This window comes from Panthera pardus, unplaced genomic scaffold, assembly GCF_024362965.1.
Source record: "Panthera pardus isolate Hobbes unplaced genomic scaffold, ASM2436296v1 HiC_scaffold_21, whole genome shotgun sequence".
NCBI classification, from domain to species: domain Eukaryota; kingdom Metazoa; phylum Chordata; class Mammalia; order Carnivora; family Felidae; genus Panthera; species Panthera pardus.
The window spans coordinates 33,649,552-33,667,546 of NW_026526777.1; the positions used below are offsets into that span (position 1 = coordinate 33,649,552).

General features: G+C 42.3%; 1 protein-coding gene across 2 annotated transcripts in view; it reads left to right on the top strand.

Moving 5' to 3' along the window:
* Positions 1-17,995, top strand: part of C4BPA (complement component 4 binding protein alpha) — a 52,270-nt gene that overhangs the window by 20,533 nt on the left and 13,742 nt on the right. Inside the window, exons 9-12 of one of the 2 annotated variants that reach the window (XM_019430119.2) lie at positions 2,279-2,464; positions 5,520-5,693; positions 6,171-6,346; positions 6,872-7,166. In XM_019430119.2, the coding sequence (XP_019285664.2) occupies positions 2,279-2,464; positions 5,520-5,693; positions 6,171-6,346; positions 6,872-7,045 (710 nt within the window). In that variant the 3' untranslated portion in view covers positions 7,046-7,166. Of the gene's footprint in view, positions 1-2,278; positions 2,465-5,519; positions 5,694-6,170; positions 6,347-6,871; positions 7,167-17,995 lie in introns of those variants that run through there. The other variant, XM_019430109.2, reaches the window with a different exon arrangement.

Here is a 17,995-nt window from a genome sequence, read left to right on the forward strand (position 1 = left end):
GAGAAAGAATCCCAAGCAGGCTGCACGTTGAAAGCACAGAGCCCAATGCAGGGCTTGTGCTCACAACTGTGAGATCGTGACCTGAGATGAAATGAAGAGTTGGACACTTAACCGACTGAGCCGCCCAGGGCCCTGAGACACAATAGATTTCTATGTATTGATTTTGCGTCCCGCAGTTGTTCTGAATTTATTAGTGCTAATAGTTTTTTGGAGGAGCCTTTAGGATTTTCTATATATAGTATCATGTCATATGCAAATAGTGACATGCAAAGCAAAGCAAAGAAGCAAGGTCAAGAGGATGGGAATAAACAATGGGGGGGGGGAAGGAAAGTTGGACTAGGGGGTGGGCAGTGCTCTTTAACAAATTTACTTCTTCCTTATCAATCTTATTTACCTCTTCCTTATCAATCTGGATGCTTCTTATTTCTTCTTGTCTGATTGCTACAGCTAGGACTTCCAGTGCTATGTTGAATAAAAGTGGCAAGAGTGGGCATCTTTGTCTTGTTCTTGGTCTTACAGGAAAAGATTTCAGTTTTTCGCCATGATCATTGTGATGAAAAACCATGGGTTTTTCATGTGACCTTATTTTGAGATGTTTCCTTTAAACCCACCCACTTTGTGGACACTTTTTTTGTCACGAATGGATGTTGTATTTTGTCAAATGCTTTTTCTACATCTTTTGAAATGATTATATGTTTTTAAACATGTTTTGCCTCTTGTTAATTTGATGTATCACATTCATTGACTTGCAAATATTGAACCACACTCCCATCCCTGGTATCAATCTCACTGGTTTATATTGAACGGTCCTGTTACTGTATTGGTGAATTTCGTTTGTTAATATTTTGTTGAGGATTTTTGCATCTGTGTTCATTAGGATTATGGCCTGCAGTCTTCTTTTTTAGTGGTGTTTGTTTCTGATTTTGGTATCAAGGTAATGCTGTCACCGTAGAATAAATTTGGAAGTTTTCCTTCTGCTATTTCTGGAATAGTTTGAGAAGAATGGACGGTAACTCTTCTTTAAATATTTGGTAGAAATCACCTGGGAATAGTGAGGCCATCTGGCCCTGGACTTTTTTTGTTGGAAGTTTAAAACCTACTTTAAAATCATATTTATTTTACTCACTAGAGTCATTTTGACTTACTTCTTTAATAAAGGATATTTTTTAACCTTTTAAAAAGCAGAAGTGAGGGACACCTGGATGGCTCAGCCAGTTAAGCATCCGGCTCTTGATTTCAGCTCGGGTCATGATCTCATGGTTTGTGAGATCCAGCCCCACGGTCAGCATGGAGCCTGCTTGGGGTTCTCTCTCCCTGTCTCTCGCTCTGCCGCTCCCTCACTCATTTTCTCTGTCTCTCAAGATAAATAAGTAAACTTAAAAGAAGAAACTATTAAAAATAATAAAAAGCAGACGTGAAATGGTATTTACTCCAATTATCAGACAATCTGATTCAGTGTGGAATTGCACTCATGACTTAAATACTTAAAAGTATTTTTTACAGTATTACCTAAATATGAATATTATAATTTAGAAAACATATCAGTCTTGGACATTTTTATTGTAATTCATAAATAAATGAGTGGTGAGAGTATTTGAGTATGCCCCAAAGTATCCCCATTGTAATGCTAGTCAATCTCCTCATGTGAAGAATAGGACATTTTAATTTGCTCTGATATTTTCTTTACCTCAAACTATATCAAGTTCTACCTTAAAGTAGTTCTACTAATGAATAAGAAATTATATCTTTATATCAGCTCTTATTGCATTAAAATTAAAGACCTTAATAGCTCTTTCTCTTAAATTTGGCATCAAAAAAGAAAACTCCTGGCCATATGCAAGAATTTAAATGTCTTTCTGTGCATTAGTTGTCAGGTGGCTATAAACTTTTAAGGACAGTTTTCCTCCTGTGACTGAGGCAGCGTAAGCTATTAGCGGGGTTAGTAATGCTGTGACCCTAGTGAACACACAAAGCGATGGATGTCATTTGTCATTGCTTTTGAATACTTCTGAAAATTTACATTTTCATGGAGGTTTCATCCCACTTCTCGTTTTGGAGGCTCCTGATGAAATTCTTTAGTTGGAGGGAAATGACTGGGTTGGAGTCCTTTAGCAATCGGGGGCAGGGAGAGCAGGTCCAAGTGTCCCTGGTACCCTCCTCTGTTTCTCCAATTTCTCTTCAGTGGCGACATCCTCGGAAGGGGGAAATGAGCTTATTATCCATAGGAACTTCACTGAAGTGATTTTACTAACCTTTAGTCTCACTTTTAATTTTTTAGAGGTATGTTGCCCAACACCAGAGCTGAAGAATGGCAAAATCAATGAACAGAGATCTAGTTCTGTCAATAGCTGTGATTTTTTCAATGGAGATGCAGTTTTATATACGTGTTACCAGAAATACAAGTTTGAAGCCAGATGTCAAGGAGATGGCACCTGGTATCCCAAGACACCAACATGTGATGAGAGTAAGAGCTTTTGGATTTGTGTTATTTTAGATGTTTCTTTGTATCAAAGCGATGGAGATTATTAAGGGAAGGTTTGAAATTCGCTAAAAGATTTTGTATACCCTGCACGGTTTTTGGAGTGGATAAATTTGTTAAAGAGCACTGCCCACCCCCTATCCAATTTTCCTTCCCCCCCGCCCCCATTGTTTATTCCCATCCTCTTGACCTTGCTTCTTTGCTTTGCTTTGCTTCGCTTTGCTTTTCTGCATCAGGAAATCGGCCCCATGTAATAGATCAGCTGGACTTTTCAATTATTGCCTCGTTTCTCTTGGTATTTTTGTCTTTTCTTGCCTTCTTTCTGATCCATATGCCTTAATCTGCAGTTCAATACCCACTCAAACCTATTTGAAACCATCTGTCTAAACTTGCTTCCTTTCTTCCTCAAACTTCCTCCTTTCCTTTTGTGTTCATCCATTTAGATTGCACACACATACCCCAAATATACACCTATGAACCAGGCTCGGGTTTCCTCTGTTCTGTCAATTGGTTATCATGGATACCTCCCACATAGCCATAAGCGGGAGCTAAAGAGGCACTTGGGCAGTGGTGGATGGGCACAGGTAGGATCCGGGCAGCCTCTTTGTGCCAGATGTTGTGCCATCGGGTCCTGCTCATGCTCAATCCCAGATGACGACTTCCACTTTATAAACGAACGGTTTGCTCCCTGCCTGGCCTTCTAACTTGTTGGTTCTGAGAGACCAAGCTCATGAAGAGTGATGTTGGCACATGCTCACTTCATGACCCAATGTCAGGCACGGTTCCTATCAGGACCAAACAACATGCCAAGAGTTGTGTCTCCAACAGCACATAATTCTCTGCAGCAGTGCATGGCCTTGCTTCAGGATCTCAAGGGTCTATGCTGTGATCGTGCCATTGACATTTGTATGTTTTCCAACTAGAGCCACCTTCAATATACGAGGCTCTGCAGGGTCCTAAGGTCCAAGCAACAGGACGATTTCACTGACAGTGAACTAGCTGCCGAGCCGTATCCCAACATGGGCTGCACACAAACCCAGTTATGTTTTATGTCATCTAGCTCATGGGCTGGAATCGTATTCCCACGTATGGAAGATCCTGCCTCTGGAAATGGGAAAGTTCTATTATATGTTGTGCATCTTTTTTTCCTTAGTGTGGTGTGCCATTTATAATAGTTCGACTTTAGTTTGGAGGGATAGCCTAACAAGCCATGTACCCTGGACCTCTAAATATTGCATTGATCTGGCAAACCCTTGAATCTTTACCTTCTATATGCTGGAGCATCATTACGAAGGATGGAAAAGCCCAGTCTTTCCCTTCACCTCCTGTCTCCCTTGTGTGTCCCTTTTACTTCTCACGCAGCACACTCACAGCATTTCTGGTGACCAAACGTGTGGTTTTTTTTCTGACACAAGGAATTCTCCACAACACCATCTGAATGCCCTGTAATTTACTCAGTTCCAACAGTATGGACCTGGAGATTATATCACATGCTACACCTTAAAGACTCAGTCTCACAAAACTTCCCCGCCCCTCCTGACTTCAGATCTCAAATGTGGGTAGTGGGTCCCCAGGTTACCACCAAAATCTGCCCAACTTGGCTACAAACTGGAGGTTCCCATGACCTCCTTCCTGAGTTCCATTCATTTGCCAGAGTGGCTCACAGAACTCAGGGAAACACTTTTGTATTAACCAGCTTATTAAAGGATCTGACGAAGGATACAATGAACAGCCAAATTAAGGGATATATCGGGTGAAGTCCGGAAGGATCCCAAGCACAGGAGCCTCTGTCCCTGTGAATTGCAATCCATCACTTTCCCAGGACGTGGATGCGTTCACCCACCTGGCAGCTTTCCAAACCATGTCCTCCTAAGATTTTATGGAGGCTTACCCTCTGTAGCATGATCAATTATTGGCACTGCTTCTCCCTTCTTTGGAGAGGAGAGTGGGGCTGAAAAATTCCATGCTTTATTCATGGCTTGGTCTTTCTGGTGACCGGTTCCCACCCAGGAGCCACTGCAAGTTGCCTCAGTAGAACAAAAGATGTTCTTAGGGTTCTCAGCACTTAGCAATTTACAAGGGTTTAGGGGTCTGCACCAGGAACTGGGACAGGTATCTATCTGTCTCTCTCTCTCTATTATCTATTTACCTATCTATCTATCTATCTATCTATCTATTTATCTATCTACACATTAGCTTCTTCTTGCCCATACAGTAGAATTAACATGATGCCATTGATATACAGGATCAATGTGGATGTCCAGATAGTTGTAGTATCTTCAGATGCTATTATGACAGGGGCAAGTGACTAATCATACCCCAGGTCTAAAACTAAAAATGTGTGATTTGGTCCTTCCATATGTATGCAAACTGTTTCTGACCCCTTTTTTTCCGATTAGCATGAAAAGAAGGCATTAGCTAAACCAGTGACCCCATTTACCTGAGGATAACTAAATCTACTTTAGCAAAGATACCCCATGTGAAATGAGACTAAAATGCTCAGTTTTCAATACTTTACTGTAATTTCCCAGAATCCTAATTTTCCTGGTAGACAGATTGGGGAAATAAATGGCGATATGATGGGAATGTAGCTTTTGTTCTTCAAGAGTGGCACCAATTTTCCCATTCCACTTTCCCCTTGGCATATGATGTATTTTTTAATATAGTATCTCACCTTCCTGGGGAAGATGATGGGGAGAATCAATGGCTTCTATTTGACTTCTTGGATATGACTAGTCTTACCCCATAGACCAAGAACTCAATATGGAGTTTGGACCTAGCATTGGTTTTGTTTATTCCCATTATACTTTTGAAGATATTGGATATGACTGTCAAATGGTCTAATGAGGGGGCCATGGTGGTTCCTCACCCTGAGACTTACAAGGGGGCAGCCCAGGTCTTGGGTTTGACACTTGGTCCCATGGGCAGAGAAGATCACAGGACAGAAGGAAGCCTCCTACAAACCACGCAGATTCTGGGGTGAGCTATATTTTACATTCTACAAGCTCACACTCTGTCACTTTTGTCTCTCACCATCAAGGCTGTGATTTCCCTCCTACCATTGACCATGGACAGTTTGAACGAAATCAAGCATTTGGTATATTCAGTCGTACTGAGGCGATATATAAATGTGACAAAGGATACACTCTAGTTGGTGAAGCTCGACTCTCTTGCAGTTCTTCAGGCTGGTCTCCTGCAGCTCCTCAATGTAAAGGTAACTCCTGCTCCCTTTCCAGTCAGGTGGGTGGAATGTCACAAAAGCACCGAGAGTACAGCTTCTTCCTGCCAGGGGCAGCACAGAAACATTTGATGTGGTTGACTTGAAATCATTACTGTGTTCCGGATGCAAACATTACAAAGGGGCTACATTAACATCAACCTCCCCAGTCTTTCTCCCAGTCATAAATCTCAGCCCGATTCCCACTTTCAAGAAATATTCTGAAATTTTTCCTAGTAAAATGGGACTAATAACAGTCCTCCCTTCACAGAGCTGAGAGAATCACATAAAGTGCTTAGCTCGAGTCTGATATGTGGTCAGTGCGCAACAAAAATGCTGACGAATATTATTGCTACCGAATAAAAGATAAAGCAATTAGCAGCACCCACGATAGTTTAATCTTATAATCCTAGCTTGTTGTCGTGCCCTTTTTCTTATACTTATGGATTCCTTGAAACCATGTTTCCTTTGTAGCTGTCTGTATGAAACCAGAAATAGCCCACGGAAAGCTGTCCGTGGATAAGACTGAATACATTCAAGCTGAAAATGTCAACATCCAGTGTGACTCTGGCTATGAGTTGGTCGGTCCCCAAAGCATCACTTGCTCAGAGAGCAGAACCTGGGACCTCGAGGTGCCCAAGTGTGAGTGGGTAAGTGGCACAGTTCAAGGAAAGTTCAGTCCTACTATCAAACCCTAAAAATGGTGCCTCTCCACAAGCGCTGTCCCAGCCAGCAATGGTGAGATCTGACTTGTCAGGATTCCCTCCTGAGTCCCTCCAAGGAACTCTCTTTTATCTTGAAGCCCTGTGGTCCCTTAGGAGTGACAAGTTTTTCCTCTCTCACTGGAGATAGGAAAACCTGAGCCCCTCAGGGAGAAGAGGGTGTCGGATGCCCGCAACACTGAGACCCAATTTGACTTTTTCTAGACTATCTTATATTCTGTGTTCCATTTCTGGATGGTTTCAGAAACAGCCTCTGTCTTCACAGAGGCCCCTTGTGAAGCTGTCTGAGAACCCGTCCCTATTCATCTAGGGAGGACTAAGTTGGGGCCCGAGGTGTTTTCTGTTTTTCCTGCTCACCCGCAAGTTCTGGGCTTCGCCTTGGCCCTGAGCCCTTAGTCTTGTCCTTGTCAGGAGGACACTGACAACCCCACTCCATACCTACATCTCTTTTAGGTGATTCCTGAAGGCTGTGGACACGTGCTCGCAGGAAGGAGGGTCATGCGGTGTCTCCCCAACCCAGAAGATGTGAAAATGGCCCTGGAGGTGTATAAATTGTCTTTGGAAATTGAACTGCTGGAAATACAGAGAGACAAGGCAAGGATTCCTGCTATGGACTCACCACCGTAGTTTCTCCCAAGAGAGGGAGAAACACGTGCTGCCTTCAATACAACACTGGTCGCTTCAGCTTACCCACTCTCCTGCCCCCTTTGTCCCATCACTCACGGTAATAAATGTCTAGAAAGGACAATTTGTTCACGTTTAGTCTTTGAGACTGTACAATTATCGATCACCTCATAGCTCATGTTGTTTGCTTTTCTGGACACAAAGTGCCCATTTTTGTTTTCAAGTAAAAAAAATTCCACATCAAATTTAGTTTCGTTATTTGTGGTCACCGGGACTCAGTTCTTAATGAGGTCTCTGAAGTAATCCATTGCTTAAACTAATTCATTACTTCCCTGTAAGGGCCTTGGACACGGATGTGGGCTCGCAGCAAAGCGTTTCCCGGGATCGCTCGCTACACAGGTTCATGTGTACACATCACCCAGGGCTCTAGTAGTTTTTTTTATTATTATTATTTTTATTTATTTAATTAAATTTCAGTCAGTTAACATTCAGTGCGATGTTCGTTTTGGGAGTAGAATTCAGTGATTCATCACTCACGTACAACACTCGTGCTCCTCCCGACAAGTGCCCTCCTTAGTTAAATATAGTTGGGGTGCCCTCCATCACCCATGTGGCCCATCCTCCCCCCCACTTCCTTCCACAAACTCTATGTTACTTCTGTATCGTTAAGACTCTCTCGTGGTTTGTTTCCCTCTCTTCAGTATTTAGAGTAAATGTAGACACACCCCGAAGTCCTGGTCCATTCTCCCCCCTTTGAAGGGAGTCACGTCCTTTACCAAACCCCATGAACCTGGCCTCTGCCTCTCTAATGCTGCCCCTCAACTTCTACCTGACACGAATGGGATTTGTGTTTGTGTCCGAACCTCTTGATTCCTTTTTTAGGGAACAAAGTCTAAAGGCTGCCGAATGTGAGGCCCACCTGATGGCCACCTGTGTGTTCCCAAGTCCACCATCTGATTTGGCCCCGTTGTCCTTAATGGAAATGTGACGCGGCCTGAGCGACTATCCCATACGTGAGGAGAAACCCCCATCAATCACCTGTATATCTTGGGGCATCCTGGAGGCTGTTGTTCCTTCTCTCACCACCTCCTCCGATGGCTGCGTCCTCTGAAATCGCTCCGTCAGCGAGTCTCTTCTCTAGGGGAACGTTGGCCTCTTTGTTTCAATTTCCCCAAACGTACTCTGCAGAGGCACTGGTGTCCCACAGGCTTTCACTGAACTTTACATGTCCCAGATGGGCTGGAACTGCGAGAGAAACCCACTTGGCATGGAAGGTTCCACTGAGGGTCCTGGAAGCCATTTGTCTGCCCCAGCCTCGGGGAACCCAGGAGATGTTTATTCTGGATTGCATCTTAGACAGAGGTTTGTGGGTGACTAATTTCCTCGGAAGGTGGCCCCAGAAAGCACGGTGAGCGAGTGGGTAGCGGGATGAGAAGATGAGAAAGGGAACACAGCGAAGAAGGGAGCTTTCTCAGGGTGTCGACTGAGGCTGCAGACAGGTGTGCAGTTCCGAGACTGTTCTCTGAGAGCCTGTGGATGACAATTCTGCAGAGTCCTTCCAGGGATGAGGACCCGGAACGTTTGTCCACCAATTCCCCTCTCCCATTGGTGGAGACTTGTTCCAACATCTTCGACAGCCAACCCTGTGGGCCCCCTGGGCAGTCTCCTGTGGCCAGGGAGCACCATCAGGCACAGAGACCCTGGTGGCCCGATGGCTCTTTGGCTCTGCCTGCAGTAGCCTCCAGGGTCGGGACGTGTGCAGGGCACATATGGCCTCTTCCAGTTTCCTTTTCTCTATGGCTCTCTTCTGACATCTGTTCTGGTCTACCTCTCTCTCACCACTCTAAACTCTCATTTCTCTTTATCAGGTCCCCTGTGACATTTGCTTTTGTCCTTATCTCGCACTGAGGTTTCTCTTGTTATCTGAATTCTCATAAATCGAATAATTGTCTACACTAAGTACAAAACAACTAAAATTCACCAACAAGTCAACAATCTGCTGTAACAAACATCAATCCTCGCTTTTGGTTTTGGGGAGTGAGGATGTGGAATGAGCCTCAGGGGTCCCGCAGACATTCTGGGAATAGAATTGCAACATTGTCTGCTGCTATTATTTAATTAGCTGTGCATCATAACTATTTTTTCCAAATTTTTCTTCTTTTTTTAAAATATGAAATTTATTGTCAAATTGGTTTCCATACAACACCCAGCGCTCATCCCAACAGGTGCCCTCCTCAATGCCCATCACCCACCCTCGCCTCCCTCCCATCCCCCCATCAACCCTCAGATTGTTCTCAGTTTTTAAGAGTCTCATGTTTTGCCTCCCTCCCTCTCTAACCTTTTTTTTTTCCTTTTTTTTCCTTCCCCTCCCCCATGGCCAAATTTTTCTTCTCAAATGTGATCTAAAATTGTGGAAAATATTGCTAGTAATATGCATGAGCTGAGCAGGCTTAAAAAAGACCTTTTCAGAAGATTTTGTAGCAGAGGAACTTGTTCAGTCTGTTGCTCATCAAGGGTTTCAGTGAGAGAAAGGAAAGGAGCCTGGGCACTTGATACCAAAAATCTAAGATGAAATTGAGAACATTCAGAAAAACAATGTTATCATCTTATGAGAACGGGGCAGATGTATCATTTCAAAACAACTGAATTGCCTGCATCATCTTAGCTTAGCAGGAGCTATGCAATTGCAAGCAGAGAAAACTCAAACGGATCACCGTGTAGCTCATGTCTGTGTCTTTCTGGTGTGTTTCTGTTTATCAACTTGTAACATCAGCAGGGACTGGGGGAGAGGGTGTTGGCCAGTTCTCTGGGGTGAAATGTGGCTGAGTATCAGACGACTGCTGGTTTACCCACTGGCTCTCACTGATTCGCCACCAGAGAGGGTGACTATATATGCCTCCATCCTTCTTCTTTGCCACCAAACTTCGACTCAGAAGAGTTTTCACTAATTAAGTAATAATTTTAAAAAACAGTAGTTTGCTTATTTTGTTTTGTTATAAGCTATTTGAATTAGTTTTCTATTTCATTATGATTCATATCACATTATTTTACTTTATTTTTTTCCGTAAGACATGTTTTCTCTGGCATACAAGAAAACCTCATTTTGACTGATACTGCATATTATCACTGCTGAATATTAGAGAACTAGATGATGTTTTAAATGTATTATCTACGTAAAAATCCTTGGTGTATTTTTGCAGCTGTGTTTAAGAATGTTGGGCTGATACGAATGAATTGGTTTGAATACCGGCGTGGGTTGGGAATGAATACTTTCTCCCAATTTCATAAGGAAAACTAATGTTCCTGCTATCTGAAAAGTCACCTTCCACACCATTTTTATGGTGGATTATAATGGAATAACAAAATACGCTTATATTTTCCTATTATTTCCTATTATATTTTCCTATCATATTTTCCTATTATTCGAGTATATTCATACGAAGAATTATCTACCTCAAGCTTCATTCATTATCTGTCCAGAAGACGTAGTTGAGGCTTGAAATGCCAATCCTTCTTGCTTCCTTCCTTAACACTTTCTATGACTATGTGAGCAGTGCAGAGTTGTATTTTCACACTGATATGAATTCTTCCTTCACTCTTTAACAGTATATTCTTCGGTGGATAAATGTCTCAGGTCCTAGATGAATAGTATATACGCATCTCAAAATTGTCTAAATTGAATGCATGTATATGCAAACAAATACTGAAATAATAAAGTTGGGTATAAATGACTCCATTTCATTTTTTTTCCTTTTTCTCTTTCCATTTTTAATTGAAATTTCATGTTGAACATTTCAGTTTTTGTACATAATTGTATAAATTACAAACCACCTTACAAGTGCAACCGTTTCCTGACCTAGCAACTCTACTTATCTTTGAAATTAATTTAAAATATGTGCACATTTAGCAAAGTAGTGAACCAATCAGACCCGCACAATTCCTTTTCCCTTGTCCCAGAGATCCACTGTCACCGCTTGGGGCATTTTTTTTCCTGGTATTTATCACCATATTTTTTAGAGAGTATATGTTTTTTCTTTTTAAATGAATTATCCATTTATCTATCGTTCACAGCCAAAGATCAAATCATCTGCTTTTCCTCGCTCTTTCTTCCAACGTGGCTATTGCCCAATTTTAGTTAAATCAGTAGTATAACATTTACTTATTATCACTGCACTGAGCAAGTAGTGTTCTGTGGGCATGTTTCTTTTCCTTACAACGGTCTCTTATTTTACGCTGGTCGATAGTGTTCTTTTTAGGTATGTTGTTTGCCTGCTTCCTTATCCCTCTATTTCCAAGTCCTCCTAAGTGCTCCAAGAGATTTTTCAGTCCATCGAAATTGTCCCAATGTTTGGAGACAACACATGCTTATCAACTCCCCTTTTAGTCTCCATGGATGGTTCTCCCAAGGTCTATTAGGATGAGCAGAGCCTAATCCCAGGGAAACTGGTAAAGATGATGAATTCACACCTCAAAGTAGGTAACCACTCTCAGGTGAGGGAGCTGGGGTATCGATCCGATAATTGCCATCAGTTGTTAAGTGAGATCTGCTTCTGGAAGGTGTTGATTGATTACCTCCCTTTTGTCTTTACAGGTAAAAAGGCAGAGTACCTTTAAATGATTCCGGAAGAAGTCTGAGCAAAAGGAGGCAGAAGTGACCTTTGGAATTTGTCCAGACTGTGCTGAAGTGGAGCGTCCTAGTGATATAGACGGGACATCTGTACACTGCATTGTGCAGTGACTGCTTTCACGTCTGCAGATTCGGTTTTGTTACTTGCTCTGGGTCTTGGATCCGTGCTTTCTTCTCTGTTGCTTTTTTATTTTCCTGGAGCCTATCCTTTCGGAACTACCTGGGAAATGATGCATAGGAAGTAAAAATAGGCATCCTAACATATTTGAAACCGTCTTTAGGTTGACGCTTGATTGAGAATTCAGCTGGGTATAGAAAGCTAGGTTAAAATAATTTTCCCTCTCATTTTGAAAGAATTTCTCCGTTGTCAAAAAGGAAAAAGAATTTCCTCATTGTCCTATTAACTCCAGGACAGCTACTGAGAAGTCAGAGGGTATCTTACCTTCTGACCTGATGTTTCCCACTACCCTGGAAACTTCTAGGATACACTCATTACCCACGATGTTCTAAAATATCATGCCAAGAACTTTGCTAAATTTTATCTTTTCATGTATTATATGCAGTTCTTGATGAGCCCTTTCAATCTATAAACTCATGTTCTTCTGTTCTGAGAAATTTTCTCATATAACTTCTTTAATAACGATTCTTCATTGTTTTCTCTTCACGGACATAAAATTAACCCAATATTGTTTCCCTTTGTTCATTAGGCATCTTTGTTACACATTTTGTCTTCATTCCTACCCTCAACACTCCACATATTTTTCGAGAAATTTCTTTGGCTTTACATTCCAGGCCCTCTGTTGGATATTTCAATTTCTTTTAAGACCATTTCATTATAGCTCCCAAAAGATTTTTACTCTTTTTTCCAAAAAATTGCATCTTGTTCTTTCTACCTAGATTCATTCTTGTCTCCATGGAGCTATTTAAAATAGAGAGGCATTCTCTTTACAGTGTGTGAACGATCATTGGTCAGTTTTTCTTTTTATAAGAGCAAAGCCCAAATCACCTAATTTAAAGTTCTATGGATATGAACAACTTTTGCCGGCATTAGCCTTACTTGCAGGGTTGATGGTACAGTGAGGCATTTAAATTGCAGTTGTGGCAGAAACTGCTCCTTGGTTTCCTAAATTAACCCCTCCTGCTTTTATTTTAGGGAACAGAATCACTTCCACCATTTTAAATATCAGCAGGACACGTGACCCCTCAGCAAGAGCCTCCCCATGGCTGCAACTTCCCAGTCACTCCCCTGCTTGTTCTCTGCTTCCTCTTTCCTCATGCAAAGGGCTGACAGGGTGCTTGGAGCCAACTTCCGCCTTGCTGAGGAGGACAGCACCCCAAGGCATGTGGAGACAATAAGCAGAAAGGGACAGTGGTCCCTGGTTGACCATATTGGGCAGGGCTGCTGACCATCCTACATGCTCGTATGCCTCTTTTTTCCATGAAAGAAAAACCAAGTTCTACATGATTTGAACCACTAAGTTTTGGGGTGTCCTGTCTGCTGACAAGTATGGGGTGGGAGTCTCCAGATCCTAGTGAATATTAGTGCCTTCTCCCTCACCGTCTGGTTTCTCTAGAGAAAGATGCTCTGGTCTTCTGCCTGCTTCTTTACAACTTGACTTTCTACCATGCCAGGTGAGGAGACTGTCGCCTCTATACTCTCCCTGAATTCCGATTCCTCCCTCCGTTCCTGCGCCCATTTCCACGATCACATTACTTGTGCCCCGTTAACAATGAGAGCCTTTGATTCTTTCCTGAACTGATTGTTCCCAACCCTAGAAGGTAGGACATTTGCCCGCGTTTCCTTGTTTTAGGTGAAGTGTTTACCCTCCATTATGACTCATTTGTCCTCACCTTTCTTGCAGAGGTTTGTCCACGGTGGTGCTGAGCAATTACACCATGAGTAAACACTGTAGCAAGTTACATGAAACGTTCATTTGGTGCTACAGTTTAATTCAGCCTCAGAAAAACAACCAGGAACCCCCTGCTAACACCTATTCTCTGACTAGAAGAATATAAATTAAAATCAAGTGATTTTTTTTTCTGTTCCAGGTTTAATAACCACAGGGAGAAAGACATTGGTAAGCTAGAGGCTCTGCTACAAAAAATCTTAACTCAAGTAAGAGTTTTGCCGTTTTGCATTGATGGGAGCTATAAGGGGTGGGGGGGTATGTTACTTTCTAAAATTCCTGTGAGTCCAGGAGTGACTGTTCCCAGTTCTGCGTTTTTGTCAACTTTAGGCAAATACTCAACATTCTGATCCTGATAGTGAACCCATTTGCAGACTTAAAGGTATGAATTCTTGTTATTCAAAATATTTAAGAAATTTAAATATGGATTTGTGCAGTTTGGAAAGTTTTATTTCTAAAATGCCATTTTTTTATTTGAAACTTTAGATGGTATCTGGCTCAATACCAGTGGAAGCTCGAATATTACAAGTTTTAAGTTATATTTACCTTTATTGTAGGCCAAAATGTGCAAGCATCAATGGGGCCAATCACGAGGCAGACATCATGTCGTATTTTTTTTAATGAAGCATTATTAAACTTCAATAAAAGATTAACTATAGGATATAAAAGAAACTCTACATGGTAATCCCAGGGCTGGGAGAGGGTAGCGAGAGAAGAATAAACTTCAAACAGGGTCCCTCCCAAGGCTGTAGCTGGAACCCACTAGATGCCAGGGAAGTTCACGGGCGGCATGGCATGCACCAGAGCTGATCTGCAGAAACCGACCCTCCAGAATTCAGGCAGCGCATAAGTGACCTGCAGGTGATGGCTGCAACATGGACCTGGGCTGCTGAAGGGGCACCAGAGCACTGGGTGACTGTGACGTGAACGGCGCGTGGTGGCCAGGCACAAGGGTGTGCTCGGCGAGCGGGAGCCCAGCCCCACGGCAATCCTGCAGGGAGGAGCTGGGAGGTGGGTCAGGTATCTGGGCTTGCAGATGGAAGCTGGCATGGTAAGAGGCTTGAGATAGCACCCCTGTCGGGAGAACCACAGGAAGGTGATGGCCGGGCCACTTAAGGGCTGCAAGGTTGACATGGGACGGACTCTGTGTGATGGGCACAAGCCTGGGGCAGGGTGCCGCTGCAGAACCTCCTTCTCACTGGGCTAACCTACCTGGAAGCAGCAGGGAACAGGGGAGAGTCCTTTCTTCCTTCAGTGTCCCTCTAGCACCCTCTGTTGAGAAAGTTCAACGTCACGATCACCTTGAGAAACTCCAAGCAGTTCTGATTCCATACCTCCGAGCTGCGATGAACAGTGACTGTAGAGCCGAAAGGCAACATAGCACTAACTGGCACAGCACGACAGCTGGAAGTTGCTAAAGTAAACATGCAAAGTCAAAACCACGCAAGGATTGCTCAGAGGTAGACCGTGGGAGAGGAAGTGCCAGAAGAGTAGCAACAGATGTATTACAATTTAGATTAGGATAGTCATTTTGTTTGAGTTTATTTTCAGGCAAGGAAAACAAGGAAAATACGATGATTATATATTTGCTATTGGTTGAGAAAAGAAACACAGTTCTGAAAAAGGACCTTATTTGCTTTTATTAAAATATATAATTTTGGGGCGCCTCGGTGGCTCCGTCGGTTAAGTGTCTAAGTCTTGATTTCTGCTCAGGTCATGATCTCATGGTTTGTGGGTTCGATCTCCACCTTGGGATCTGTGCTGACAGCACTGAGCCTGCTTGGGATTTTTTCTCTCTCTCTCTCTCTTCTTTCTCTCCCAGCTCCTTTCCCGCTTGCACTTTTATTCTTTCTCGAAAATAAATAATTAAACTTTAGATATATATAGAACTTTAATGGCAGAAACAGGTGGAGCACTGCCTCAACACGGATCTGACAAGATCAAAGCGGCAGGAGAATGGACAGTGAGGTGCAGAGAGACGGAAGGATCTTGGATTTGATTGACGAATCTTGGCGAGAGGACAAGCTGTGTAGGAAGAATACTGCTGAATGGGCTTCCTGATCTGGAAGAGGACGAGGGTGGCACCATGGAATCTGTTAAAAGAACCAGAAATGACATGGACTCACTGGCCTTAGAGTACCTCCCAGAGAATGTTCTCCCTACAGGAAGAGCTGGCTCTTTTTTCGTGGACGGATTTTTAAAAATTACAAAGATACGAAGTGTTTTCTTTCAGTCTCCTAGTGCAGATCATTAAGTGACGAATCTATACTCAAAAAAGGACACTCAGTTTGTGGCAGCAAAGTGCAAATGTGAAAATACTCACTGGAATGAGAAACTGATGGAGATTTCTCAAGAATGCAAAATACTTAGTTAGCCCTTTGAGCTGGAGTTCTTTATTCACTAGCTTGTGTTTGAAGGTGACTGATTATAAACGTTGACCTTTAACTCTGATTTTGCTTTACTGTCAGAGTTTAACATTTCCCAACTTCTTATATGTGTCCTGTGACACAGGCGATTGAAGACACAGAGGGAAGGACAAAGAAAGAGGAAGGCAGGCATGAGGGGATTGTTAACTTCCCACGTGCCCCCCCTCTGAGAAGCATTCTGAGCGGCTGTGTTTAGCGCCCGCAGGTACAATGGGTGTTGAGATAATCCTTTCACTGATTCCTGGGATTCCTAATTGTCACACATACAGGAAAGAACAGATGAAATGTTTCTGCCTTTTTTCCTTCCTGTCATTGCCATCAACCAACAAACATGCATTATGGATTACTCATGGGGTTCATTGAACAGTGGGACAAAGGAATTCTGATGAAAGAAAATCATGGTGTCTGTTCCAAAGAGTTTCCTGCTGAAGCACTGAGATACTGTGTTCAAGCTACCACTTGATGTTCCTTGTCATTTGGGTGTCCAGGCGATGGTGGTCCTCCACCTGATTTGCTGACTGGCTTCTCCAATAAACAAATTGTGTCAGACACACTTCAAAACTGGGACTGCCCTGAAATACAGCAGCCATCCTGGCTGTCATAGAATCAGCTCACTCTGTATTACTTCTCATGCTAGGGGCCCAAAGGACTGTTGTCTTTTGTGCCAGTAAGTATTAACACTTATTTTTCTCACCTGTGCTTTTGTTTTATTTGGGAATGTTCTCTGAGGAACTCACTGAATTCTTTATCTGAAATGGCAATCTTTGATCAAAATTGTCTTCACAATTATCATCGCCTAAGCTATTTGGAAGAAGTCGGTTAGGAATGCACACGGAGATACTTTTCTCATGGTAAGGATATCAAATATATATCCCTTTTCCTTGTTTCCCTACGAGCAAGTGCGACCATATTCAAGAATATACATGTGTATGGATAACTGGTCGCTATATCACATCCTTAATGATCACAGTGATCTAACCGAGCAAACAAATCTAATTACATTTTTTACTTCTTAAAATATATCAGAAATATGGGATAAATGTTTACATTTATATTTCTTCAAAGTAAAATTCAGTAAGTCATGGCCCCCTTCATGTCACCTGCAAAGAATTCTGCTCTCCTCACTTTAACAGCACAGATTGGTTTGAAGCTATCTGACTTCGTAGAAGTGGAATGATACGTTATGTGTTCTTTCTTCCATGTCTTTTAATTTTTTTTGCTAACCATTATATTTGTGAGATGCGTCCATGTTGTGTGTGGTCAAGGTTCAGTCATTTTAATTTCTGTTAAGCATTCCACCATTGCATGAATCTAACACTGTTCACTTGCCTACTCTAGGGTTAAAGAACAGTGGGGTATTTTCCATTTGTTTGTGGCCAGGAACATTTTTGCACATGTCTTTTGCTGAACACATCTATTTTTTAAAAAAAAACAATTTTATTTTTTAGGCCTACTGTGAAGTTTGAACTCACAGCCCCGAGATCAAGAGTTGCATGCTCTACAAACATAGCCAGCCAGGTGCCCCTGAACACGTCTATTTTTGATGAACAAATACCTAAAAATGGAGCTGCTGGATGGGTGCATCTGTTCAGCAGTTTTCCACAGTGGTTGTACCGGATGGTAGCCTCCCACCCTATCCCTGCACAACGTGCAAGTTCTTTACAATATTGCTATTTTTTGTTTGTTTGTTTGTTTACGTATGTATGTATGTATGTATGTATGTATTTGCGATATTCTGCTGGGTATGAAATGGTATCACATTGTGCTTTTAACTTGCACTTCCCTCCTGATTACTGAGGTTGAACTACTTTTCCTGTATTTGTTGACCATTTGGATATCATCTTAATGTGAAGTGCTATGGCAAGTCTTTTATCCGTGCTCCGTGGTCTACCTAGTTCTGATTATTTGTAAGAGTTTTTAACATTATCTGTAAAAAAAGTCTCTGATGAGTTAGGTATTGTAAAATTCTGTATTCCTGCTCTGGTAGCTTTTA